This window comes from Pristis pectinata, chromosome 7, assembly GCF_009764475.1.
Source record: "Pristis pectinata isolate sPriPec2 chromosome 7, sPriPec2.1.pri, whole genome shotgun sequence".
Taxonomy (NCBI): Eukaryota; Metazoa; Chordata; class Chondrichthyes; order Rhinopristiformes; family Pristidae; genus Pristis; species Pristis pectinata.
Window position 1 is genome coordinate 24,612,188 of NC_067411.1, and position 14,533 is coordinate 24,626,720.

The 14,533-nt window shown below is 39.5% G+C and overlaps 1 protein-coding gene across 1 annotated transcript in view; it reads right to left on the reverse strand.

Moving 5' to 3' along the window:
* The window catches only part of iqgap2 (IQ motif containing GTPase activating protein 2), a 228,648-nt gene that overhangs the window by 15,162 nt on the left and 198,953 nt on the right, over positions 1-14,533 (reverse strand). Inside the window, 1 exon segment of the mRNA XM_052019190.1 lies at positions 14,013-14,154. Coding sequence (XP_051875150.1) covers positions 14,013-14,154 — 142 coding nt within the window.

The window sequence follows — 14,533 nt, forward strand, 5'->3', positions numbered from 1 at the left end:
GCAGCTTCAAGTTCCTGGGTGTTAACATCTCGGAGGATCTATCCTGGGCCCAACTCATTGATGCAATCATGAAGGCAGCATGCCAACAGCTCTACTTCATTAGGAGTTTGAGGAGATTTGGTATGTCACCAAAGACTCTTGTAAATTTCTATAGATGTACGGTGGAGAGCATTTTGACTGGTTGCATCACAGCCTGGTATGGAGGTTCCAATGCACAGGATTGCAAGATGCTGCAGAGGGTTGTAGACTCAACCAGCTCCATCACAGGCACAATCTTCCCACCATCAAGGACATCTTGAGGCAGTACCTCAAGAAAGTGGCATCCATCACCGAGGATCCTCACCATCCGGGACATGCCCTCTTCTCATTACTACCATTGGGGAGGAGGCACGGGAGCCTGAAGACCCACATTCAACGTTTTAGAACAGCTTCTTCTCCTCCACCACCAGATTTCTGAACGGTCCATGAACTCATTATTCTTTCTTTTTGCACTATTTATTTATTTTTGTAATAGTAACTTATGTCTTTGCACTGTACTGCTGTCGCAAATCAACAAATTTCACATACAAGTTAGTGATAATAAATCTGATTCTGATTCTATCCTTGCACATTGCCCGACATGCTGAATTTTTCCAGCTGTTCTTGTTGCCTTTACAAATATAACCTGCTTGAACTGGTGATTGCTTTCATTTCACAAACGACTGAACTTTCCAAGAGTATTACTGACTCAGTGACACATATGTGCATTGGAATGCCTCTGGTATTTTCAAGTCTTATATTAATGATATACCATTTCCCCTTGATCTTAAAAATACTTTGAAGATTGTAGACTGATTATAAAATGCAGACAAAACACAATTTCCACTAATTCACTCAAGTATTCTGTCTAAATCTGTGCCTCCTCAATTCTTTTCTTAAAAATAAGAGCAAGATCCATCTTATTGGAACAGGAGCATCTAACCAGCTAAATCCTTGAGTATAACATAAGATAAATAAACTTTGTTGGAAACAGATCTTTGAAGAAAATCAAGCTAATAGCCCACAAAATCATCTCACTGAAACTATTGAGGACTGTCCTCAAAAGATATTTTTCCACCTACACCAGTGTTCTAAGATGGCCTGAGTCTTAGAAAACAGTATTATGATACAGCAGGGTTTCCAGTGAAAGTGCAGGTTGTACAATAAAAGTTCACTTATCTTGGAACTGTAAAGTGATGTGGCATGTCGTACAGAAAGCCTCCACTGGAATTTTTAAAACAACATTTACTGTCTCAGCATTTTCACAGGAAAGTTGCCAAAGGGTGCACTTTTACATCAATGAAAATGTTGAAATTTTTTATATTTTGTAATAAATCTTTTTCTTTTATATTATATTCATTTACTAACAGATCATTGGATCTACAGATTTTTTTTTATTATTGTTCTTTATGATTATCCATGTCATGGTTGTTCTCTTTGTATTACATGTATAAACATTGATATATTAATCTGTATTAATTTGAAAACCAATAAAAAGATTGAAAAAGAAAGAAAATGTTGAAATTTATTCTTGCAAGTTTTCCCAAAAGCAAACTTGAATTGTATCACAATAAAAACAAAATACTGCTGTGATGGGAAAAATTATAAAGAGAATTGGCATAAATGAAAGGGAATTGGCATAATATGTATACTTACAAAAGATAAATAATAATGACCATGAAACTACGGATTGTCATGAAATTTCACCTGGTTCCATTCTTATCTGGTCTGGGTTACATATCACACTAGACACATAATAATGCAGTTGCCTCTAAACTGTCTTCTTGCATGGCCTGGCCTCTTACTCACTTTTAATGGCAATTAAGAATGAACAAAAAATAAATTCTGGTCTTGAAAATGATGGCCTTGTCCTGATTACAAACTATAAAAGACACCAACAACATTCTAAAGTATAATGTGAGACCTGTAGAAAGGTTTCAGGAATACCATTGGGCAAAGTTGTTTAGTTCCAAGAGAGCAAATATCATTCCAATATACTTGCTACGTCGAAGGATTAGTTGCTTAACATTGCTTAGAAATGCATCTTTGCATCTTTTTGTGAACTACCTTGTAAAGGGGGAATAGTTTATACATTACCTTTACAGGTGTCCATTGCAAAGGTTTCTCTTGGCTTATTGGCTTAAATGGTAAGCGAGTAGGGAGTATAAGATGCACACTTTTTATTGAACATTACTGCTCGTAAAGGCTGGCCAATTTTTATAATAGGAGGCTTGCTGGTAGGGAAAGAGTGAGGGAAGGAAGAGAGGTGTGGTGTGTTTTCCATTCCACCTCAGCTGGTTCTGCCCATGCAGTTGGTGGTTTATGAATACTTAGCATGGAGACTCATGTGAATATCACTGTATTGGATGGAATCTGCAACTCTGTCCAACAAGGACTTAAAAGCTTGTGGGAGGATTAGAGGAAACAGTGGGGGATTTGGGATGGGAGGGTGGGGAAGGTCTTCTGGGCAAATAACATCCCTTATGAAACTCCAGCAAGTACTAATGGAATAGGTCAAACTGAGGGGCCAAAATGGCCACCACATTCACACGAGAGGTAAACATTTTGGTTTACAGTCTTCTCTTTTGTCTACTTTATTCAACCCTTCACTTCTTTTTGACAGAGCTATTGGCTCAGCAAAGCTTGAAGATCGAACCAGTTTTGATCAAAACCACATATGCATAATGCAGGGTACAAGAGACAGCAGATAGGAGACATTCTGTGCTCCACCCATGAATCATCTGCTTTATTTGGAACAACTATAGTTATACATTTAAGTAGATGAAGACAGTGCAAAGTACCACAGCTGGCAGGCATCAATACTATCACTTCACAACAGGTTGTGTAAAGATATCCTGCTCTTATGAAGCTAGGTCATATTGATTCATGCACAAAGCGATACTACAAATGAGATGCATTGTGTCAGAAACATGTTACCTACTCATTGGCGTTAAACCGTAAGTAATCAGAACCCAATGTCAGTATCAGTACTCCAAAACTGACAAAAAAATCTTTTTCCATCCACTTGTGAAGCAAAATGTTAATTGTGCTACAAAAGTACTTGCATCCAGGGGAACTTAAAAACAAATATTTACACTACATTTGCATGAGGAAAATCCATGGAGGAAATGTATCGTAAACTTTATCAAAAAGGTGCAGAAAATTTCCTTGAGTGTTATCTTAATCTAAGCTAAACACATTTCAAACTGGCAGTAAAATAATGAGCAGCTAGCAATCATGCACAATTTGTTTTCTCTCAACTGAACTCTGGGATTTGACAAAACCCATTTAGAAAAGCTTTCAGCAAGGACTTACAAGCTTGTGAGAGAATTAGAGGAAATTTAGTGGGGGGTGTGGGGAAGGTGTTTTGGGCAAATTACCAGATAAAAATCATCACCTATGAAATTCCAGCAAGTAGTAGTGGAATGGGTAAAACAGAGGGGGAGAAAATGGCCACAAGGTTGACAGGAGAGATAAACATGAGGAAGAAATATGCACGATTTGGGCGTGAGACAACTAATTGAGCTAAGGTTGATGTATATTCTCACTTTTGCTCAAAAGTGATATCAAGCTGGTATCCTGACAATCTGTCAGCTGGATGTGAAAGGTCCACAGCATGGTTTGAAAGAAGAGCAGACCACTTAATCTTGTGGTCTTGGCCAATATTTATCCTTCCGCTATGACACATCTGCACCATAACATTGACCACTTTATTCTGCAGCTGCAAAGTCACAAGACAAAATATCTTTAAAGTGAGGTTCAAATCCAACTGAAGTTGTTCAGCAACAGAATATTTTGCTGCTATTAAACAGATTGAACACACACACAAAGAGATAAGACACCCAGTTCTGCCTGGACTCTCTTTAATTTTTGTTGCCCAAGGTTCAACAACCTAATAAGGTGTGTTTTATCTGAATAAGCTACAGCACCAGATATTAACATCTAAATGTGCTAAATACTGAATCCAGTCATTACGAGAACAAGGAGCAAATTCTCTGGATGCATAAGCCTGTAAGAAGTGGGAACAGGGATAGGCCATTCTGTGCCTTGAGCCTGCCCTGTCATTCAGTAGGATCATGGCTGAACTAACATTCCTTAAGTCCACTTTCTTGTTCTTTCCTTAATTCCCTTAGTGATGAAAAATCAATTTATCTTAGCTTTAAATGTACACAAGGACACTGTCCCTCGCATTTCTCTGTGGCAAAGAGTTCAAAAGACTCACATCCCTCAGAGAAGAAATTCTTCCTCATCCTTATTCTGACCCTGTCCGCTCGTTGTGGACTCTCCCATTAGAGGAAGCATCTGTTATGGACTCAGTGAAAGTCCCTTTAAGATAGAGAGTGTGTGTGTATGTGTGTGTGGGGCGTGCTTACGTCAATAGAAGATAAAGGACGTAATGACGTTGTTGAAGAAGTTAGAAGAAGAAAGAGAGAGAGAGAGAAGGGAGAGAGACACCAGCCTGCTTGTTTTCTCTATCGATGGATGAGAAACAATAACTGTGTTTGCCACTGAAATCCATGTATGGAAGTTGGAAGTAATCCGGTGGAGTTCACTTTGTTGCTGACCTGTAGAAGGAAACAGGTATTTGTATGTGGACGACCACGGTTCGGATGCTTTTCGGGGTGAGGAAGTCACTACCGAGTAAACACTGAAGTGTCGTTTGGGTTCCATCGTGGAACATTTGGATTTCGTATGTACTCTCTCTATGTTTTTCTACATCTACATCTTATCTTCAGACAACGGTGGTTGTTGAAGAAGCCCTTGCTCATGTTTCACCTTATGGCTTGCGGAACTGAACTTTAAGAACCATTCCGGAACTGGGAGTTTTGGACTTTGTCACACACACACACACACGAAGAGTTTAGTTTTGGGGTTAACGTTCGAGGTTTAACATTTTTGAATTCTAACATACTAACATTTTTACTTTTATTTTACGTATTATCATAAGTAGTGATTAATAAAATAGTTTTTTAACACTGAATCATGCTCAGTGTGTTTCTTTTGTTGCTGGTTTGTGACAAAATTGGGGGCTCGTCCGGGATAGTTCCCAAGGTTAATGAGATTCGTCCGGGATCCAATCCAAAGGTTAACGAGTGTCGTCTGGGATCGTTCCCCAGATTGACAAGATTTATTCGGGATTCAATCCAAAGATTTTTGAGGAAGGTCTGATAAATTCTTTTTAATTGGCTTGTGTGTGTGGAAACCAGCAGCAATGGATATTAAGGCATTTTTGGAGTCACCAACCCAAAAGGGATTGGAGGTGGCGAAAAAGGATGATTTGATAAAGATTGCTACAAGGTTAAACCTTACAGAAGTGAAGCAGTCTATGAGAAAGGCAGATATTCAGAGACTGATAGCTGGCCATTATGTGGAAAAGAAGGTGTTTGAGAAGGAAGTGTTAAAACAGTTTCCTGGCAGTGAAATAGCAATTTCTGAGGCACAGGTGCAGCTGGCAAAGATAGAGGCTGAACGAGAACAAACCCAGTTAAAGATAGAAGCTGAACGCGAGCAAACCCAGTTAAAGATAGAAGCTGAACGAGAGGAAAAGAGATTAGAGGCCGAACAAAAGAAATTAGAGACTGAACAAAAGCTAACTCAGATGAAGATAGAGGCTGATCTAGCAATGAAGCAGATGGAATTGAAGAGGATGGAGCTGGATAACGAGGAGAAAAAGAGGCAGCATGAGTTACAAATGAAGCGTAGGAGTTCGGAATCTGATTCTGATGATGGTTTTTCAGCCAGCAGGGAGGTTCGATTAGTCCCTCCGTTTGAAGAAGATCAGGTTGATCAGTATTTCCAACATTTTGAAAAGGTTGCTGTGAGTTCAAACTGGCCAAGGAAAGGATGGGCTCTTATGGTACAGAGTGTGATTAAAGGTAAAGCTCAAAAAGCTTATTCTGCTTTGTCTGCTGAGGATGCAGCTGATTATACCAAGGTAAAACAAGCTATTTTGAAGGCCTATGAATTGGTCCCTGAGGCTTATAGACAAAAATTCAGAGACTTGAGGAAATCTGCAGATCAGACTTATATGGAATTTGCCAATGGAAAGAGAATATGTTTTGAACGATGGTGCCTGGCTAAAAATGTAGATGGGGGTTACGATAAATTGACAGAATTGATACTGGTGGAAGACTTTAAAAGATGTGTTCCAGCTGAATTAACAACATATTTAAATGAAAAGGCAGTGGAAACTTTACAAGAAACTGCTAGGTTGGCAGATGATTATGCTTTAACCCATAAATCCAAATGGGGACAACCTAAAACCTTTCAAAAGAGTTACAAAGACAATCCAGGTAAACCGGAGAGTAAATTCGGAGGTAATCAAAAAGGAAAGGATGAAAAGAAGCCAGGGCTGGAGAAACCTGTTGAGCGTACTTGTTATTACTGTAGGAAACCTGGCCATGTGATATCTAATTGTGCCCTTTTGAAGAAAAAGGAAGCTGGGCCCAATGCTTGCTTTCAGGCAATTAAAAATCAAAAAGGTTTAGGAGATGCTGTTAAAGATCAGTCCTTGCAAGAGGTAAAAGCAGAAAAGTTGGAGGAGGTAAAGGAATTCCGTTCTTATGTATCAGAGGGTTTTGTTTCACTGAATGATGAGTCACCCCAGGTGCCAGTGAAAATTCTTAGAGATACTGGGGCTAGTCAATCTCTCTTGCTGGACAGTGTTTTAAATTTTGGTGAAGAAAGTGACACTGGTGAAGTAAATCTAGTACGAGGCGTTACAGGTGAGACCATGTCTGTCCCTTTTCACAGGGTGATTTTAAAGTCAAAGTTCGTAGAAGGACCAGTCGAGATAGGGATAAGACCTAGTTTGCCAGTGGAAGGAGTTTCTTTGTTATTGGGAAATGACCTTGCAAATGGAGAAAGTGATCCTGTGGTACGGTTAACAACCAAACCAAGGATTGATGAGTCTGAGGATGATTCAGATGTTTACCCATCATGTGCGGTGACTCGAGCTAGAGCTAAAGAATTAGCCAAGACAGACAGTCCAGTGCAGTCTGATGTAGTTCCTTGTGACAGTCCTAAACAGGAAGAAAATTTTGATGCCTTATCTGAGACTTTTCTGTCTTCACTGGAGGATCAACATCCTTATAGTGAGCCTGAATTTAAAGATTTGTCTTTGTCGAGGAAGGATTTTATGGTGGAACAGACAAAGGACCCTGAATTGACAGAATTGAAAGAAAAAGCACTCTCATGTGAGGAGATTGAAAAGGTGCCAACTGGATACTATGTCAAAAATGGAGTGTTAATGAGGAAATGGAGACCTCCTCATGTTCCTGTTACTGAGGAATGGGAAGTTATTCATCAGGTTGTTGTTCCAAAAGTTTATAGGGATGAGATTTTAAACCTGGCCCATAGTATGCCTTTGGGTGGTCATTTTGGTGTGAATAAAACTGTAGGGAAGATCTTGAAACAATTCTATTGGCCTGGTTTGAGAAAAGATGTGGTGATGTTTTGTCGAACCTGCCACACATGTCAGATGGTAGGTAAACCAAATCAAAAACCCCCTGTGGCTCCTTTGAAACCAATTCCTGCTTTTGGTGAACCCTTTTCGAAGGTGATTGTGGACTGTGTTGGCCCCTTACCAAAGTCTAAGACTGGAAATCAGTATTTGTTAACCATCATGTGTGCCACTTCTAGATTTCCAGAGGCAATACCCCTTAGAAATATTAAGGCCAAGATGGTGTCAAAGGCTCTTGTAAAATTTTTTACCTTGTTTGGTTTGCCAAAAGAAATCCAATCTGATCAAGGTAGTAATTTTATGTCAAAAATTTTTCAACAAATAGTCTATGAGCTGGGAGCAAAGCAGATTGTATCATCTGCATATCACCCAGAATCTCAAGGAGCTCTGGAGAGATTTCATTCTACTCTCAAAAATATGCTGAAGACTTATTGCTTTGAAAACACCAAGGATTGGGACGAAGGTATCCATTTACTTTTGTTTGCCGTTAGAGAATCGATCCAGGAGTCAATCGGATTTAGTCCGTTTGAGCTTGTGTTTGGACATAGGGTGAGAGGACCTTTGGAGTTGTTAAGAGAGCAATGGGTTAATGAGGAAGTTCATTTGAGTCTGTTGGACTATGTCCAAAAATTTAAAACTCGGTTGGAGAGAGTCTGCCAGCTAGCGAGAGAGAATCTGAAAACAAGCCAGATAAGAATGAAGACATATTTTGATAGACGTGCTCGGCCTAGGACATTCGCAGTGGGGCAAAAGGTGTTGGTATTTTTCCCTAGCCAAAATAATCCCTTGCAAGCTCGTTTTTCTGGACCCTATGTTATTGAATCTCGAGTGACTGATCTAACATATATAATCAAAACACCAGATAGACGCAAGAAAACACAACTCTGTCATGTAAACATGCTAAAACCTTATTATGAGAGGGATTCAGTTGTGGCCTTGGTGGATGGTGTAAAGGTTGTTTCTAGAATGCCTGATGTTGACGTTGAGGAAGGCCAATTTAGACCAAATATTGTTCCATCGAAACTGAAAAACCAAAATATCATGGAGAACCTTGAAACGAAGTTGGACCATTTACAAGTTTCACAAAAACAACAGATGAGAGAATTAATTTTAAAATTTAAAAATCTGTTCCCAGATGTTCCAAACAGAACATCGATAATTACCCATGATGTTGATGTTGGGGATGCAAAACCAATCAAACAACACCCATATCGAATGAATGTGGAAAAAAGTAAACTTGTTGATCAGGAAATAAAATACATGTTGGAAAATGATATTATTAGACATTCTAGTTCAAATTGGAGTTCGCCCTGTGTTATTGTACCTAAACCTGATGGAACTGTTAGATTTTGCACAGATTACAGGAAAGTGAATGCTGTAACAAAGTCAGATGCTTACCCTATTCCTAGGGTGGATGATTGCATAGACAGAGTGGGAAAGGCAAAATTTCTTACAAAGATTGACCTATTAAAAGGGTACTGGTGTGTTCCATTAACAGATAGAGGAAGGGAGATTTCAGCCTTTGTAACCCCTTCTGGATTGTATGAATACAATGTTTTGCCATTTGGAATGAAAAATGCTCCGGCAACATTTCAAAGAATGATTAATTCAGTGATTCATGGGTTAAAACATACAGATGCCTACATTGACGACTTAGTGACTGGGAATGATACTTGGGAAGATCACATCTCTGCGTTAGAAAGGTTGTTTGAAAGACTTTCCAAGGCTAACCTTACAGTTAACTTGGCTAAAAGTGAATTTGGCCATGCCACTGTGACGTATCTTGGTTATGTTGTAGGTCAAGGCAAGCAAGCTCCTGTTCAGGCAAAAGTTCAAGCAATATCTGAGTTCCCTATTCCCACAGGTACGAGGACTGTTAGAAGATTTTTGGGAATGGTTGGATATTATCGAAAATTTTGTAAAAATTTTGCTGATATTGCTCTTCCCCTAACTAATCTTCAGAAGAAGGGAGTAAAGTTTGTTTGGACAGATTCTTGTCAAGAAGCATTTGAGAAGCTGAAAGCCATTTTATGCTACCATCCTGTGCTCAGAACACCTGACTTTGAAAAGCCATTTTCATTAGCAGTAGATGCCAGTGATGAAGCTGCAGGAGCTGTGTTGTTGCAGAAGGGTGACCTTGATGATATTGACCATCCTGTAGCTTACTTTTCAAAGAAATTTCATGAGCATCAAAAGAATTATTCCACCATAGAGAAAGAATTACTGTCGCTTGTTTTAGCCTTGCAACATTTCAGTGTATATGTTTGCACCGCTCAGAAACCATTGACTGTGTATACAGATCATAACCCACTGGTGTTTCTGAGCCGAGTCAAAAACAAGAACAGAAGGCTGTTAAATTGGAGTTTAATTTTGCAAGAGTTTGATCTCATGATAACTCACATTAAAGGCAAAGATAATGTGATTGCTGATTGTCTTTCCCGATGTTAAATGGGAAACATGTATCTGTACTAATCTGATAGTCTGTAGTTGTGTAACATGATAATTATTAACATTACTAACTGTATGCGCGGTTAAAATTTTCTTGGGAAAATTTTTTTTAGGTGGGAGGTGTTATGGACTCAGTGAAAGTCCCTTTAAGATAGAGAGTGTGTGTGTATGTGTGTGTGGGGCGTGCTTACGTCAATAGAAGATAAAGGACGTAATGACGTTGTTGAAGAAGTTAGAAGAAGAAAGAGAGAGAGAGAAGGGAGAGAGACACCAGCCTGCTTGTTTTCTCTATCGATGGATGAGAAACAATAACTGTGTTTGCCACTGAAATCCATGTATGGAAGTTGGAAGTAATCCGGTGGAGTTCACTTTGTTGCTGACCTGTAGAAGGAAACAGGTATTTGTATGTGGACGACCACGGTTCGGATGCTTTTCGGGGTGAGGAAGTCACTACCGAGTCAACACTGAAGTGTCGTTTGGGTTCCATCGTGGAACATTTGGATTTCGTATGTACTCTCTCTATGTTTTTCTACATCTACATCTTATCTTCAGACAACGGTGGTTGTTGAAGAAGCCCTTGCTCATGTTTCACCTTATGGCTTGCGGAACTGAACTTTAAGAACCATTCCGGAACTGGGAGTTTTGGACTTTGTCACACACACACACACACGAAGAGTTTAGTTTTGGGGTTAACGTTCGAGGTTTAACATTTTTGAATTCTAACATACTAACATTTTTACTTTTATTTTACGTATTATCATAAGTAGTGATTAATAAAATAGTTTTTTAACACTGAATCATGCTCAGTGTGTTTCTTTTGTTGCTGGTTTGTGACACATCTTCCCAACATTTACCCATTCAAGCCCTCCAAAGGCTCATGTTTCAATCAGATCAATTCTTTGAAACTCCAGAGCGTTGCAAACCCATTCACTCTTCCTCACAGGACAACCCCTCTAGACCCAGGATCATGCTAGTGAACCTGATCCGAATTGCCCCCAATGAAATAATATCTTTCCTTAAAAATGGGGACCAAATTTGATCATAGTACTCTAGATGTGGTCTTGCTAGTGCCTTGTAGTTGCCTACTTTTCTACTTCAAACCTCTTGAACTAAGGGCCAACGTTCCATCAGCCTTCCCTATTACCAGCTGCACCTGCATACTAGCTATGTTTTGTGTACAAAAATCTGCAAATCCCTTTGTGCTGTAGCTTTCTCAAATTTTTCTTCATTTAAGTAATACTGTTCTTTTGTTTTTCCTTCCAAAATGAGCAACTTCACATTTTCCTCTATTATATCCTCCATTTGCCAACTTTCAGCCCACTTATCTAACCTATCTTTTCAAAGCAATGCTAGTAAAATTACTCCATGGTTTTAGTAGACAGTAAGTCTGGCAGTGCACTGGGAGAGTACTGCAGACTTCCTATGCCACTGCATCCTTCTTAAGGAATTGTCACTATAAGGCATTACTATTGCTTGGAATATTCCTGTACTTTCTTTAGCTCTGAGAAAACTAGACACTACTGGTTCAGACTGATCAACTCCAGCTCTACGAGGCTGAGGTTGCAAATCAAAAGCACACTGCTTCCACCAGATGCCGAATTTAATCTCAATCCTCCTGCAATATTCCTTCAGTTTATGAAATTTTCATTACATTGGGGTAAAGGACAGAATAATAATATTCAGAATAAATTAGAACTTCATGTTAAGAAGTGCATGATCACTTCTGCAGCTGTTTTAAAAATGGTTCCTATTATCAGTCAGCACATGCAGGAGTTTGCATTTCCCAGGCTGCTGATTTATACGAAAGCACCGTGCTGTGTTAGGAATCCTAGATGTTTTAGGAAGCATCATCCTTCGTGGTTAGTACCATCACCTCGGGTCATTCTTGGAATAAACCAATTCGACCTCACTTGTTTCAGATTAATGGCTTGTCAAACACATCATGGGATGCAGCATGCATGATAAGCACACATGCCCTTGCAACCCTGAAATTGGATCCCAGGAACTAGTCACACTGATGCAATACACTAGTGAAAGATTTAACATTTAGGTTCTGCAATAGTAAATTGTGCTAGCTTCACACAGATTATCTCACTTTTTCAGTGTTACAACATACCTTTGGGTTTGGTCTGCTCAGGAAAGATAATTCATTTCTATGGGCATAACTGATGGATCATATATTAAGATACTGCTGTGATTTAGAGATTCTGTTATTTACAAGGTAAGGCAGTCGGAGTGGGAGACAGAAAATTTAGAAAAGATTTTTAGTTTTTAGTTCTGCTTTCTGCCTGAAAGACCCCGGACCTGAAACATTAACAGTTGCTGCCTGATTTTCTGAGAGTCTCCAGCACTTTCTGTTTTTACTTCCCATCTGGTATGTGTTTATCTACCAATTAAATCAGCTCAGACAGTTTATCCACGAGGCCAACCCAGAACATTGCAATTCTGCAGGGTTCATTTGTAGCGGTGAAATACAACCAACCAGTTTCTGAGTCATTTTGGAATGCTGACATTCTTCCATGCTCAGTATGTGGAATAGAATGGAATGTCCTGTGTATGAGCTATTAAAAGTCTGCTTTCCTGAAAAATATTCGGTCTTGTATGCTCCTATGAAACAGATTTAGAGAAAACAAAAGGCAATATTTTGCGCAAAGAATTCTGAAGCAATGGCAGTCTACTCCTATGGAAATAAGCCATGGATAAAATAAAATGGAGATGAAAGTCATCAGTTGTGGTGATAGATTGTGGTTAGATTAAATTTTATTTCCTTATAATATGGTTACAATGTAGGTTAGAGGCTCGGAATCCTGCACCAAGTAACTCATCTCCTAACTCCACCACCTACAAGACTCAAGTCAGAAGTGTGGTGGAATACTCTCCACTTGCCTGGATGAGTGCAGCTGCAACAACTCTCAAGAACCTCCACACCACATAGGACATAACTACTCACTTGATAGACACACCCCATCCACAACCATTCACTCACTCCACAACTGATGCACAGTAGCAACAGTTTGGACCACCTACAGGATACACTGCAGCAACTCACCAAGACTCCTTGGACAGCACCTCCCACACCCATGATCTCTACCAGCTCAAAGGACAAGGGCAGAAAAAGCATGGAACACCACCGCCTGGAAGTTGTCCTCCAGGCCACACACTTGGAAATATATCACCGTTCCATTACCGTTGTTAGAATCCTGGAATAGCATTGTGGGTATACCCAGATCTCAAGGACTGCAGCAGTTCAAGAAGGTAGCTCACCACCACCTTCTCAAGGGCAATGAGGGATGGGCAGTTAAGTGCTGGCTCAGCTTGCAAAGCCCACATCCCTGGAATGAATGACAAAAAACTAAGAGAACACAAGATAGCCACCAAGAGTCTACAGACTTTTTGGGGACTTGGTATAGCAAGGAATCTCAATCTTTGATGAGATCAAATATGGTTTGAGTGAATTAACTACTTGTGCGGCTGAGAAGGATCAAGCACAATTTGGCCCAATACAAGCAACACTCACCAGTTAACCAAACACTCTAGGTAACATGCACAAACATATTACTGCTATACCACTCCCTCTCTTAGCCCAATCAGCTTCCCCCACTCACAAAACACCTTTTACTTTGGAAAAATGATTAATATCTAAAGCAACAATTCCAGCTAACCAAGCTGAGACTTGCCCACCAAGATTACTGGGTTCTTATTTACTGGTCGAGAATTACACTGACAGATATGGTTGATGTTTAACTTTCACTACGGGAATTAAACTAGTCTGCATTGGTAGGACTGTAAATACATCTAATTTCCGAGCAAATTAATTACAACTTAAAAATGGAATGTAAATACACATAGCTGCTGCCTGCACTCATGCTAATTAAGTGCACGTTTCAGCTGATGAAAGAGCACAAGCATCCCATCAGCCCCTTTGAATCGACTTTGTGCAATTGTAAAAAGGAGGAAGAGTATTATGCTTTTTGATGAGGATATTGCATTTAGAATGGCAACAAATTCTACTACCAGTGATAAAGAGAATGGTACAAGTTAGATTGCAAAACAAGAAAGTGAGTTACTCTTGGACAAGACTTACTTTATCATCAAACTCTTCATATCTGTGTCATCCCCCTCTTGTAATTCAACCTTGCTGGTCAGGGTGAGTGAGACTTCTGTCTTGGCAAGTTGAGAAAGCACATTTTCTTTGTTGGGGTCATTCGGGTCAACAGCCCCTTCCCCTGGCAGGAAAGAAATTGTATTTAGTTTTAATCTAACCAGAAGACCATATGGTAAAACCAGAAAATTAAGCAACTTGTTTTTAAATTTGTAAAACATCACATTTCCAGATAACCATTTTAAAATGTTGGCAGAAGACTTAAAAAAAACATTTTGGTTGAGAAACAGATCAACTTAAAACTTAAATTGAACCTGCTTTTTGTGTGGCATTTTTGGAGGGTTTTGGGAGTTGGATTTGGGACAAAATGAAGTCCCTATCCAATTAACATTTCTGTCAAAAGCCTTTGTTACTGTATTTTTGATCACCTCTCTAATTACCATCCAGGTCAAGTGCTGTGCGTTTGGTGCCTTGAGCAGAAATGACCACTAGTCCGAGAACAG